This window comes from Trematomus bernacchii, unplaced genomic scaffold (assembly GCF_902827165.1).
Source record: "Trematomus bernacchii unplaced genomic scaffold, fTreBer1.1, whole genome shotgun sequence".
Taxonomy (NCBI): Eukaryota; Metazoa; Chordata; class Actinopteri; order Perciformes; family Nototheniidae; genus Trematomus; species Trematomus bernacchii.
The window spans coordinates 11,432,092-11,446,752 of NW_022987727.1; the positions used below are offsets into that span (position 1 = coordinate 11,432,092).

A 14,661-nucleotide genomic window follows, 5' to 3' on the forward strand; every position below is an offset into this window, starting at 1 on the left:
CAATAATGCTTATTTTTCTAAAGCAATCAGGTAATCCAAAATACATTTTATACTTTCTACAGATTTCCTTTTTTTCTCAATTTTTTAGCACTCAAAATATGTACTGTTGAATGAATGCCATTTCTAATGTCGTGATATTTATCCAACGGATATTATCAAATATCGAGTAATTGTAATAAATATGAAATACAGTAGCAAGTGGATATTCCATCTCTTCAAGATATTTCATTATAAACAAGGCTAGAGATGCATGCTCTTTCTGTGATTTTGGTGAAACTTTTTTAGCATTTAGTTAACTCATATATGTTTTGTTTTTATGATGTCTGCAGTGCAGTTCAGAAAAAAACGGTCTGATATTTTGAACATTTTATGAGCCACACATGTTAGCTGTCAAATAAATGCTTCTTACCCAGGTAACATTACATTACATGTTACTTGTTACATACTTCCACAACAAAGTGCTGTCTCATTCTTCAATCAGCATTTTTTAGCCCAATAGCAGTTCTAGATTATACAATTTTTGGTGACGTAATGAGCGCTGATTGGCTGAACAAAGTATTGTAAATTGACACGTCAGTATGTTTAACCAATAGCAGGCCCCCGCCTCTCCGTGGCTAGTGAATGTTTGGAGTGAAGCAGATCCGGACTGTAAAACAATACAGAAACTCGATTTTACACTTTATGAAGGATAGTGCTCCTCTATAAGAAATATAACCTGGTTTACACACAGCTATACGTTGTGCTGTGAGACCTGTCGAGAAGGACACGGAACACCGACTGGAGAAACCTGCTAGCTTGAAGGTAGATATCAACTAGCTACTAACGAAGGTTACAACCCATACAACCAATATTTTCAAAGTAAACTTGCATGCTGTTTGGATAAAACTCAGGGTGTGTTAGTTTACAGACAGTTGGTTTTGGTAGTAGGTATATTCACGGACCTATAACACAAGTACTACCCAGGAAGCAACTTAATGACATGTGTTATTGGGCTAACTGTCTGGAATATTTTTCGCCATAAAAGTGCTATAGAACCACGCAGCAACAACAATAAGTATTGTTATCTTTTTGGTAATAGTTTGTAGTAGGCTACTTGGAGTACATTAACTTAGCCTTGTTGTAGTTTTGTACCTTAGCAGGTATGTTCAAAACGACTGTGCAGGTTATTTACTGACAGATTATGATATCATCTTCGAAATAGAAAGTTAACCTAGCAATCAAAATACAAAATTGTTACCTGCTAGGATTTTCAAATTGACTGTAAAGTGTAGAAATTCGCCTAGCACAAACAACACACCTCCTATAATCTTCTTTTTTTTCTCCACGACAGGTGAATCAAAATGGCCAACGCAATACCAGAGAAGATAAGGATGAATACTACACTATTAGAAAACTTGGCGGAAGTGGCAAAAGATGCAGCCCTGCTGAAAGGTGTTCTAATGAGGATCCAAGAGACCCCCAACTCATCAGAGGTAGGACATGAACACTTTTTAAGTTCACCTGCATGAATACTATGATAATGTTGTAAAGTGAAGACTGGCTTTGACATCTGACAATTTATAGTCAGGCTTTGCATAAGTCAAATCCCTTTTTCATCAGCTGGCTCTATTATAATGCTACATTCATCCCATCCCAGTTGTTACTGCTTGTACAGCATGGTGTAGAGTGCATTTGCAAAACGTTTTCATATAGTAAGAGTAAGACAATGGAAACACCTGTGTCAGGGTTATACAATTATGTAATAATAAAATACATTTTTGTAACACTTACCTAGGGCTGCTCGATTATGGCAAAAATCATAATCTCGATTATTTGGGACAATAATTGATATCACGATTATTAAAAACGATTATCCATTTACTTTGAAAACATCCATTTATTGAAAAAAAATGTGAACAGTATGTTTTTAACAGTTGATTACCCTGAATTTAAAGTATAATTCAACTGAAAAACCAATTTAAAAAAAAAAAAAAAAAGGTTTTATTTAGATTATGTTGTTTTCATAAACGTTGCAAGCCAAAATCGTAATTGCGATTAAAATACGATTAATTGAGCAGCCCTACACTTACCTATTATTACTGTTACATATTGTAACAGGTGGCTTGTAGCCTCCAATTTATTTGCCATAACTTAAAGGCTGCAGGACTACAAGGTTCAATACACAGAGAGAAATATCGTATTCATTAAGAGCTATGTAATAAAGTCACTATTCAAGTAGTATATCCCATGCACAAAGAAAATACCAATAAAAACACTTGAACTAACTACCAAACAGTTAATCTGCCAATGAAATGTAGCTGCAGCAATTCTTCTGATATCAGTAAATACGTAGAAACGTACAACCCCAATAGTGCTCCTTCTCTTTTTTTTCACTCAAGCATCTAAATATATATCAGTTTCTAATGTGACAAAAAAGAATGGAGATGTATTTCTGTGAAGTGAGCCACAGCTAGTAAGAGGACATGATTCCATTCATTACATTAGATGATTACATGGTATTAAGCTAATGCTTTTATCCAAAGCCAGTTGCCTACACTCAATGCCATAGACCTGCCTAAATGAGCATTTTAGGGTTGGCTTTCTTGCCCAAGGACCCTTTGACATGTTGACTGCAGAGGGTGAGATCAAGCCGCTGAACCCCTGATTTGCAGGAAAGAGCACTAACCCCCTGAGCTACATTCCAGAGTGCTGTTAAGCCACTAGTGTCAAAACAGGCGTAGTCAATGGGAAGTCATGTTAGGAATGTATTCCTCTTTAGAGCACAGGATTTGGGACAGATCTTCATTAAGCCTGTGTTTGCAATTACAGGGATTCAACCGATGCTTGTGTTGTGATGAGCATTCTTTTTTACACTTTGTTTCCAGTTGGTGACGTACGCTCCATTCACACTTTTCCCCACACCTGTACCTGAGGCGGTGTTCTCCCAGGCGCTGGCTGTGCAGACTCACTTCAACACACTGGTGGACAAAATCAGCCAGGATGCTGAATTCCTGCAGGACGCTCTAGCAAGGTAGCATAATATCACAATATAGTAGCATCCTCTGATTGTTGTTATATTAATTTTATTTCAGGATTTTAACATCATGGTGACTTCCTCTGTTTATAGCACCATTGAGGTGGATGATTTCACTGCGAGGTTGTTCAAGATCCACCAACAAATAGTAAAAGAAGGAACGTCTCAGGTATGTCAGTCATTTTGTAGACTGTCCTTTATCCATCTTGTTGGATTCAAGAGTATCTGTTGTTTTGGGGTGCATGCCTCGTTGTCTTGCCACAGCAAACAAGTCATTCGTTTTTTTTTAATGAAACAAAATGGAGGATATTTAGAATGCATACATTTGATGGCATGATTATTAGGTTATAAAGTAAACCAGTTAGTGTTATCATCTCGCAGCATCAAGAATGCATAGAAACTCAAATATAATTAATTGCCAGACAAATAACATTTAGGATTTGTTCATTTTAATACAAGAGCAACATATATATTTTCAGCCATTACAAAGGGCTTCCAGTTGAACTAAGCCCTTAAGGCAGGGGTGTCAAACTCAATTTGATCACGGGCCACATTAGCATTATGGTTGCACTCAAAGGGCCGGTTGTAACTTTAAGACTATATAAAAATACATATATAAATATTTAATATATATAAAATAATGTATTGTATGACATTATTGCCTCTGCATTGGATTATTATCGGATAGGGTAATAACTTCATAATTAACTACGTCTGAAAGCAGAAGTCTAGGGCAAATAATTGCAAGTCTCTTCAGTGAGAATGTCACAAAATGATTTAAAAAGAAAAGCCAAATTCTGGAAAAAAAGTTCAAAAAAAAAAAGTGACATTTTGGGAAAAAGTGACATTTTGAAAAAGAGGTCAAATTCTGAGAGAAAAGCTAATTCTAAGATAAAAGGCATATTTTGAAGAAAAAAAAGTCAAATTCTGAGAAAAAGGCATATTTGAGATGCATGGTGGGACATGTAGTTTATGGGCAACGCTTCTGTAAATCGGCATGTAACCGTATAATAAACATATTATATTCTTTCAGAGCTGTTGTGGGCCACATAAAATGAAGTCACGGGCCGGTTTTGGCCCCCGGGCCTTGAGTTTGAGACCCCTGCCTTAAGGTCACACTTTCTGCAATTTAACAAAACCTATGGTATTTAAGGCGCCGTTTACACGAGGAGAAAACTGCTTGTATCTGCATAGTTTCGCGTGCGTATAGCCCTATTATTTACACGAGGCCGATAGAAACTGACCCCACAAACAATAACGGGTCCCAAGGTGGATAGATTTGCAAACGAAACGCTCTGGGGGGTCAACCGGGTCCGTGTAATCACCTCGATACGAATATTTCCTGAAAAAATAGCGATAGCCCCACCTCTCCCCACCTCTCCTGCTCACTGCTGAAGCAACTATCAAAAATAGCTGTGTTAATTAAACGCACAAGGGGTTCTTGAATGAAATAATATTATAAAAGGCAAACCAGAATTGTTAACGCCCAATATACTCCTTAAACAAAATAAACAGAGTCAGATTTCATGCATTGATCCATTATATTGACAAAGGTGCGATCTCACCCGGTGTTTGTAGAGAATATCTCTCTCTTTCTGAGCCGTCCTCTCCACGGACGTGCTTCAGTTTCTTTCAGTTTCAGTTTCAGTTTCGGGGCTTAAACAGAAGGGTAGCCATGGCAACATTGCAGCGGGGCTGCTTGGGTTGCTCTTCTTCGCGGCTTTTGGTGTATTTTGGCGGAAGTTACAGCGCCACTTACAGTCCCAGCATATGTACTACAGCGTTTCCAGCGGCCTCGTTTGAACAGACACGTTAAATGAAACAAATGCATGTGAACGGAAGACGTTTTTGAATACGCATACTGTGCATAAACGCAAACGGTCCCGTGTGAGCGGGGCCTAAGACTCTGCATGTTTGCAGTGCAGCAATCATCAACATAGTCAAACAAAAACTCAACGGGTCTGCATAAACGTCCCAACTTTAGACTTCCAATACAGGAAAGAGGCTGATCATTCAGAAGTTCTCTACATCTAAATGTAATGACCCTGTTGGATTGACATTGTATAGAGAGATGTGTCCATCCAAATGAAGTTATAAACTAGTTTATTAGTAGTTTTAATGTTGCCACTATTTCTCAAGCCTGTTAGTCTTTCAGTTGGCTTGACCACACTGGCCTGCCAATTAAAAGAACATCTGAGGCCTGTACTACGAAGCCGGATTTTCCTAACCTGGATATGTTTGAGTTAGCCGGTTGGCCCAATCCAAAACATACACGCTCTGGCTAAACTGTACTACGACGCTGGTTATCAAGTGGATCGCTCAAGCCAGCCGTGTCCCATCTAGTTAGGTTCGCGTTCACATGAAAGGGGTGGTATTTGGAGCATTCGACCAATCTCAAACACGGACAAGCGTACTGACAGCGCAGCGTCATACTTCCTGAATGAAAAGTGAACTTTAATATTAGTCAAATATGAAGAAGTTAAAGTTTAAACATCCATGACTTAAACACTTTATCCAGGATAAAAGCCTCATAGCTGCACCTGCAAGGTGAATACAGCTGGTAAAAGAAAAAGTGTTTGAATGCGTACATTAACAGGTTTATGATATCACTGCCCCGTCCAAGACACGAGTGGATCTGACTTTAATTACATTTGACTCTAGTGTTTCGTCAACTTAATGTGTTGCTTAAAATAATACTTCTGCATACAGTATGTGACACTGTGAGTGTTGCACGGCCAGATACGGCTCAAGAAGCTGACTCGGATAAGGAAATATATGATACAATATGATGTGATATGAATGATAATGGGACACATCGACGTCTGCACTCAGTGCCGCGGACTGTACTTAATGTTACTCTGATCCGGTTACTTATGTCGTGGCAGATATTTAAGTAAGCTTTCTTAACGCTAATGTTATATTAGTCAGATTGCTCTGAAGATGGGAGGGGATATTCTATTAATTTTCACGTTCACACAGTCAGTTGATTTTTGCCGGCCGTCTTTCCTGCAACGGCAGTTTTTCTGTATTTCCTCTATCCTGTAATATGACTTGATAGCTTTAAACTCCGCACACGGAGCTCTGATTGGTCAGCAGGCGGTGCTTTCACTGAGTTGATCTCTTAGCCTGCAACCTAACCTCCTCCCGAGGAGGTTAGCCGCTCAGCATAAGTTACCATGGAGATCTAGCCCGCTAAAAAGAGAACCAGCGTCGTAGGACCGGAAAGCCCGAGTTTTCCCTGAAGTCAGCCGGCTAAGCGAAAATCCGGCTTCGTAGTACAGGCCTCAGGGCTGCTACTAACAATAACATGTTTATAGATTGAACTGCAGATTGATTCCTTAGTTAAAGGTGGGGTAGGTAATTCACTTCAGATACACTTTTTGTTATATTCCATGGAATGCTCTTAACATCCCGATAGCAATGAATATCTTAAGTGCTTTGACAATAAATACATAAAAAAATGTCATCTGTGGAAGCCGTGGCGCTGTAAAAAGTATGACCAATCATTTTAGCCGGCCCGGCTAAAATAACTGGATGGCCTACCTGCCTGTCAGCCTTCCATCTGTGCACAAACTTATCTCGTGCCCTCATTGGTCATGTGCGCGTTCGTGTGTTGGAGGAGGGGCTCTGTAAGGAAGTCTGAAGGAAGAGGCAGATTTTTTCCGGTTGTGTACTTTCAAATTCTAGCGCACTCGAGCTGGTTTCTCCATTCTTACCTACCCTACCTTTAACATAATAATGCATACTTGGTTTTTAAAATATCAGAAAATAGATCAAAATGGCCTTCAGATTTATATTGAAATAGCTAATTTGGACTAATAAACTGTCAAAATCGTCAATATATAAATGAACTATCCCATAAGACAAAGAACAACTGTTATTGATTCAAACTGAGAAGCTGAAAATATGGTTAATGATGGGAAGTGTTGAATCTATTATGATAATGGTTGGGAATAGCTCCAGTTTTGAGCCTTGACACAGTACGATCAGTCTGTGTGACCTTTGGGAATGTGAGTAGTCTGACTGACTTCTCTCCAGTCTGTGTGACCTTTGGGAATGTGAGTAGTCTGACTGACTTCTCTAACTTCTCTCCAGTCTGTGTGACCTTTGGGAATGTGAGTAGTCTGACTGACTTCTCTAACTTCTCTCCAGTCTGTGGTGTGTGGTCTCAATCGCTCCGACTACATGCTGGACCAGGCGGAGGACGGCTCCTCGTCTCTGAAGCAGATCGAGATCAACACCATCGCCGCCAGCTTTGGAGGGCTCTCATCCCGCACGCCAGATGTTCACCGGTGAGTCATCAGCATTTCATATATAGACTGTTCTTCCATTGATTTAGGGAGAACATCTATATCAAAAAAACATCAGTTAAAACTCTTTTATTTTATTTTTCCAGAATGACTTTCTTTATTCAGAAGATGTTTATTTAATATTTCCAAATGTATTTCTTCAGGAAACTTTAAAAAATGTATTAATTCATTTAACTATAATAAGTGATTTAAAAAAAAAAGTATCGCCTCATTTATTTACATCTTAGACATATCTATTTAATTTATCACCCTATTTATTATTAAGGCATATTTATTTAGTAATCTATTAATTAATTCATTTATTTATTTATTTGGTATTGACTTGAATAACTTTCCATATTAAGGCAACAACTTTTACTGTTTTTCTTTATTTAATATTTGCTTTTGTTAAAATTGTAAAAGTATTGTTCACCTTTTTCCCCAGACACATCCTTCAGGTGGCCGGGCAGCTGGAGCAGAGTGAGCGGATCCTGGACAACAACCCTGCAGCAGGCCTGGCCCGGGCCGTGGCTAAAGCCTGGGAGCTCTATGGATCAGAGAAGTAGGAATGAAAGTAAATAGAGGTAGATTTGTCTCAAGTTTATTTGTGCATTGGGATTTTTACTCACCTGAAAGAATACATTAAAAGAAGCCTAAAGATTGACTGTGCTGTACCTAAGGCTAGGTACAGCACACAATGTATACGTATATGTACGTGTGTGCTAGATACTGTACAAAACATGCAACCATTAACACACACTAATATTGTCCCATTTATATAATAAAATAAAGAATGCATGTTACTAGCCACAGTATGCTCTTACTTTGAAATGTGGACACCAGGACATGAGCAGATGTTAGAAAGATATTCACAAACACTTTTAATCTACTTGGAAATCAATACAAAATCTTTTTTTTTTGTCTTCAACCTTTTTGTTTGTATTTGTGGAAAGTTTACATTTACCAACGGATTATCGATCTATTCACACAAATAATATTGAGACCAATCTACCTCCATAACGGTACATCCTGAATGTATTTCCTTCATACTAACTTAAGATGTGATGAGTGAATTCATTCAGAATACAGCATTGCAGTAAGAGTGATTGACAGGAGCAATGGCTGTCATTACAGAGCCGTCGTCATGTTCTTGGTGGAAGAGGTCCAGAGGAACATCTTTGATCACCGATATGTTGAGAAAGAGCTGTGGAACAGGTGAGTTGAGAGGAGCTGCTTTTATGAAGTAATGTTGTTTCAATGGAACATGCTGGAACATGTTGTTTCACATTTAGTTTCAATAGTCTTGTCCCGCCCCAATTGCATTTGAATGGTATGGAAGGAAGGGGTTTGTTTTTTGGTAACCAGCCCACTATTGTCCCTGTGTTTCAGAAACATTCCCACAATGAGAAGGCGGTTCGATGATGTTTCTAAAACAGGATCCATCGATCAGGACAAGAGGCTATTTGTGTAAGTTAAATGTCAATAAATAAATGTTATAACAACGATATGGCTACATAGGTAATAATTCTATAACTATGATCACGTTTACTCAAAGGGACCCTATTCTGCTTTTAGGGTTTTCCCTTTCCTGTAGTGTGTCCTATAGGTTTGTGTGCAAATGGTCTGCAAAGGCTCAAATCCCTGTGTTTCTCTTAGGGCTGCTCAATGAATCGTATTTTAATCGCAATTACGATTTTGGTTTGCAACGATTATGAAAACAACATAATCGAAATAAAACGATTATATATATATATATATATATATATATTTATTTTTTAAATTATTTATAAAAAAGAGAAGTTTTTTTTCTTTTGGTTTTTCAGTTGAATTCTACTTAAAGTTCAGGGTAATCAACTGTTAAAAACATACTGTTCACTTTTTTTTTTTTCAATAAATGGATGTTTTCAAAGTAAATGATCATCGTTTTTAATAATCGTGATATCAATTATTGACCCTAATAATAATAAATTTAATTTTTATAGCGCTTTTCTAAACCCAAAGACGCTTTACATTTGGGGAAGGGTAGACAGACAAGGACAGGCAATAAAACAACAACAAAACAAAAAATAAACAAAAAAACAGAAAGCAGTCAGGAGGAAGTGGGGGGTGGGGGGGGGCTTATGGGTATACAGATTTGAAGAGATGGGTTTTGAGGCGGGACTGGAACAGGGTGAGGGACTCGGACTCACGGAGGTCTTGGGGGAGGGAGTTCCAGAGCTTCGGGGCTGCCACAGAGAATGCTCTGTCCCCAAAGCTCTGGAGTTTGGCCTTGGGGATGGAAAGCAAACCGGCTGAGGTGGATCTGAGGGACCGGGGTGGTTGGTAGAGGATGAGGAGGTCAGTGAGGTAGGGGGGGGCCAGGTGGTGGAGGGCTTTGTAGGTGAGTACCAGGAGTTTGTGTTGGATGCGGTGTGAAACGGGGAGCCAGTGAAGTTCTTTGAGGACCGGGGTGATATGATGCCATGATTTGGTGTGGGTGAGGAGTCTGATAATAAATAATCGAGATTATGATTTTTGCCATAATCGAGCAGCCCTAGTTTCTCTCCAGAGGGAGTTTCTGCAGCACAGGCAGTATGAGAAAAATAAAGAGCTTTTTGAACATTAAAGCATGGAGACATGTCACAATAGAGAAACAAAATCAAAATCTGAACCTTGAATTGAGTCAAATAGTGGTTCTTTAATGTGCTTTTCTATTTTCCTTTCTGCAGTGATGGCCAGGAGGTTGCTGTGGTGTACTTCAGGAATGGATACATGCCTCAGAACTACAATTCTGAAAAGGTCTTCACTTTAAATTGTATTCTAGTTAGTTATGAATTATGACCATTATAAAACATCATATTTTATAAACTAAAATGTGTATTAAAGCTGTCAAATAGCTCCAATTAGGTAAAAAGTATATAATATTTCCCTTTGAATTGCAGTGGTGTAGAAGTATTAAGTGGCAATAAAGAAAACGATGAAGTACAATAATTGGGTTAATAAACGTGTTTACCTTACACCACTGGTCAAATGCAGCAACTAGTGCTAAAATGTGGGAACTGGTCAAAAGTTTGGGTTAAAATGTCAATGTTATGTATTAAGCCAGGTCTCAATACATTTGTTCCATCATTGGCCTGTTAAATATACTCAATGTTTCATAGTTCATACTAGAAGGTAAGAAAAACAGCATTTTTTGCTTTTACGATATCTTTTTGATTGTAGGATTGGGATGCTCGTCTGATGATGGAGCGCTCTCTGGCTGTGAAGTGTCCCGACATCAGCACTCACCTGGTCGGAACCAAGAAGGTCCAGCAGGTGCTCGCCAAACCTGGAGTTCTGGAGAAGTTCTTCCCCCACCAGCCCCAGGTAGTGGAGCAGATCAGAGCCACGTTCGCTGGGCTCTACACTCTGGACATGGTGAGAAAACATCACACGCTACTCAGTCCTTTCAGCTTTGTTATTGAGCAGTTTTATATACCACTCACTTCCTCTCTGCACTCCCATGGAACTCTGTGTCGTAGGGCTGGGGATTGTAGTTTAGGCCGTCAAAGGTTTTATGTCTGACAGCGAAGATTCTTATTTACATCTATCACAGTTGCAGATAGCTTCATAGCCTTTCAAGTGATCAGAACAAATCTAAATAATCAAAGGAACTACTAGAAGCTAGCACAATGATTTGCAACATTATAAAACACAACTATGCATTACTTGAACCCACCAACTGACATTATCTAGTGATCCAGTTTCCAAGTGTAAAATAAATTGCAACCTACAATTAAAAAAAGAATTGCAGCCCAAACAGGAGTTTGCTGAATTCTCCTCGGAATAGACAACGCAGCAGTGCCACCTAGTGGCCTACTCATCCCGCTACATCACATCAAGTATTTTCATGAAGTCACCAAAGAACTGTGTGCTGCTGATGCATAATTGACTTCCTTTGTTGCCCTTGTCGTCTTTAGGGACCCGAAGGTGACACAACGGTTGCCATGGCGCTGGCAGCACCAGACCGGTTTGTCCTGAAGCCTCAGAGAGAGGGAGGAGGTAAGATTCATATCGACCATTTCTGAAACCAGAGGACTTTGAATTGTCAGTATCTTCATTGTAGTGCTTTCCACAGTTACTACTGCTGAGAGCATACAGGCTAAACTCCACTTTGTCATGTCTGTTATACATCAACACGTGTCCCCTCTGTGGAAAGAGATTCTGGAAGTTTCAGGAACAAAGATTCTCTCTCTTTTTGTCCTGATCCATTTATATAAAAACCTGTCTGAAAATGACAGACTTTGGCCACTTTATGATGTCATAACGATGTTTTGTCTTGTGTAACCATTAGCCAATCACCAACCAAGGTAACCCCCCCCCCCCCTTATCACCTGAATCTCCTCCTACAGCACCATTGTGTTCTTTATAACCAAATATCGTGGGGAGGGGCTCCTTATTTTCATCTAAAGTAACAGACAGAGAATCAGCACTTTTGAAACAGGGCTGAAACAGAGGGGATTATGGGATGCTGCAATGATCTGTTTGGTGTTTGGAGCCAAACACTTCAGAGACATGTTTGTATATATCTGAGACCTATAATATATTGATGAAAAACAGTATGATCGGGGACCTTTAATATATTGTTTATTTCTAGGTAACAACTTCTATGGGTCAGAGATGTGCACGGTCCTGCAGGAAGTGAAGGACAGCACCGAGAGGACGGCTTACATCCTGATGGATAAGATTCACCCCGCCCCCGTCCAGAACGTCCTGCTGAGACGAGACGCTCCTCTCCAGATCAGCACCTGTCTCAGTGAGCTGGGAGTGTTCGGAACATACGTCAGGTGTGTAATCAATACTGATGACATCACTGTGTAACACTCGCTCTTATATTGGCTAGCGCCCCGACACAGTACTTGATACACACACAACACATCTCTTAAGCAGTTCACAACAGAGCCGGCCAGCTAACCAATCAGAGCAGACTGGGCTCTGGTTTCAGACAGAGGGTGAGAAAAATAAAGAGCTTTTTGAATATTAAAGCATGGAGACATGTCACCTGAAAATATGCATAAAATGCCCTGTTTAACTAAATGTCTTATTTTTTTTTAATTGAATGTCCAATCATTAATAGTGTAATTACACACTTTACTGTCAATAATACCAAGCATTTGGAGTATTACAGCTGGATTTAGTATTCTGTCTCACAAACAAGAACATAAGTTGTTGCCCACAGCCACTGATGACATCCCATTGTCTCTTTTCATATTCATATTTTCTTTAATGCAGCCAAACAGTGGTTTTGTCAGAATCATGCTTTGTATATCCTGTCTTCTGTCTTTGAGAAGACAACTCTTTGGTGTCAAACCAACAAAAAGTTGCTCTATTTGCTCTCTGCCTACATCTGGGTGTTTGAGCTCATGTGATACCAAATCAAAAAAGCTAATCGGGGCATGATACAAAATATCCTTCTTTCAATACAACTTGTTAACATGCTACTTTTTCTGTATCTCCATAATTACATCTTACACTCTCATTATTCATTTCCCCTTCAAAATACCCCTGTGAACATCTTGCCCTGCATTCTCCTGTCCAGTTCTTTAGTTTGGTCACGCTTCATTTATCCTGCCACATTAATGCATATCGTTTCAACCATTTGTTTGAAGAGAAACAAATACAAAGGAAAGTCTACCTGTTTTTGTACTTTCAGAACAAGTTTTAAGTTTGAACTATGACTTAATATCGCACAAATGCACTGCGAGCAGATAGCGCTGTAGAACTGTACGTATGTTTAATATCAGTCTTTTAATCTAGGGTAACATTCATTATTTGATCTTTTAGGCTTCTAATTCTTTACCTCTCATTGTCCCCTAACAGAAAAGGTGAAGACATGGTGCTGAACGAGTGTGTGGGCCACCTGCTGAGGACCAAGAGTTCAGAGCACTCTGACGGGGGCGTGGCAGCGGGGGTGGCGGTGCTGGACAACCCCCTCCTCTTCTGAGAGTCTACACCCCTCCCTGCTGCTTCAGACAAAAAGAAATGCTCAAATGGACAAAGATCAAGTCAAGGACGCACATTTGATTCACACTTTCACATGAACTAGCCTTTCCTCTCGGTGTGGGTGAAGAATGAACGTGCTGCTGTAAGAGGGGGTCCGTGAGATTTGGCTGGAGTAAAAATGTGAGCGGTTCCAGAAGAAGTTTATAAGGACCACGTTTTTATCCGTTTTTGATATCATGATTTCTTTTAACGTAAAGTGCTGCTATCAAAAACACACTAGATTAAGCGACCTCGAGTCAGAGAAAAGCGCTATATAAATACAATTTATTATATTATTACGAAAGGTTTCTCTAATGTCCTTGGGTCAAACAACGGCTTTAATAGTATATCATATTATTGTCCTCTTTCATGGAGTTGAATCTTCAAACCCACATCAGTACTGTCATTTTCAGTTTTTTCCAGAATTTGAACCCATTAAATGCACACTTGTATACATACTGCCACTGTTGTTTTAAAACATTTTTTAAAAGACACACACTTAATTATTGTTAATACTACATTTTTAATCAGTCTGGAAGCCCTATATTTATAAAGTATGCACAATTCTTGTGTACATTTTATTTGACCCATCCTGCATTTGGGTCCGCCCTTCATTGCTCTCGTGTGACAGAAGGATCCAACCAACATCATGGCCCGCGCAGGCAGGTCATTTTCAAGTAGAAATCGGTGCACTTTCCTCGGCCTGTTGCTAATAATGAATTCCTTACCTGATTGGATTAAAGACTTTCTTCATACTCTCCACCCTGCTAGCTCCCCCGCGGCCTGCTCAAGCTCCTGTCCGACTTCCGGCCACTAGTTCAGTCCTTGGATCCCGCCTAGCCTTTGGAGGGACAGACGGGGACGCAGGGCCGGGCCACCAGCCCCAGCAGCCATGCTTTCAGCCCCTGCTGTCCTGTTGGTGGTCCGGCTGACTCCAGCTCCTGTCCCGTCGGCCCTTAATATCAGAAATAATGAAATAGAACAGAATGTCGAAAAATATGCAAAAACCGCCATCATTTAGTATGTCAAAAAAAGCAGTATAGAAGACTGTCGAATTTTGCAGAAAAACGAAGTAGTATAGTAGCTCAAAAATATTAAATAAAACAATTTCTGTCAAATATGCAACAAAACGGCATAGTATTGTATGGTGGAAATGTAAAAAAGGCATACTATGCTGTTTATCTGATATGTTTCTATACTACAGTGTTTGTTTGCATTGTTTTGAAATACTAGTAGTACTATACTAAAGTCAAAAAATCTAAATAGTATTGCTAATCAAAAAAACATCAAACTATGTCTAAATGTGAGAGAAAATGACCATGGTATATTACAAATACAACAAAGTATATTATTTTAAAT

At 39.3% G+C, this 14,661-nt stretch overlaps 1 protein-coding gene across 1 annotated transcript; it reads left to right on the forward strand.

The window, feature by feature from the left end:
* The first annotated feature begins 605 nt into the window (after window positions 1-605).
* Window positions 606-13,868, forward strand: gss (glutathione synthetase). Its single transcript, XM_034145047.1, has 13 exons — window positions 606-801; window positions 1,331-1,472; window positions 2,865-3,010; window positions 3,107-3,182; window positions 7,166-7,305; window positions 7,748-7,864; window positions 8,437-8,517; window positions 8,692-8,769; window positions 10,011-10,080; window positions 10,504-10,698; window positions 11,241-11,322; window positions 11,918-12,107; window positions 13,141-13,868. Exons 2-13 carry the CDS (start codon window positions 1,341-1,343, stop codon window positions 13,262-13,264), a joined length of 1,431 nt encoding a protein of 476 aa, XP_034000938.1. The 5' UTR covers window positions 606-801; window positions 1,331-1,340; the 3' UTR covers window positions 13,265-13,868.
* The last annotated feature ends 793 nt before the right edge of the window (window positions 13,869-14,661 follow it).

What these genes read in the sequence shown, in the direction of transcription:
- gss (XM_034145047.1), top strand. Translation starts at nt 1,341, where the DNA reads ATGGCCAACGCAATACCAGAGAAGATAAGGATGAATACTACACTATTA. An exon ending in CTGCAGGACGCTCTAGCAAG is followed by an intron (nt 3,011 to 3,106) that starts GTAGCATAATAT and finishes CTCTGTTTATAG; the next exon opens with CACCATTGAGGTGGATGATT. An exon ending in CAGGACAAGAGGCTATTTGT is followed by an intron (nt 8,770 to 10,010) that starts GTAAGTTAAATG and finishes TCCTTTCTGCAG; the next exon opens with TGATGGCCAGGAGGTTGCTG.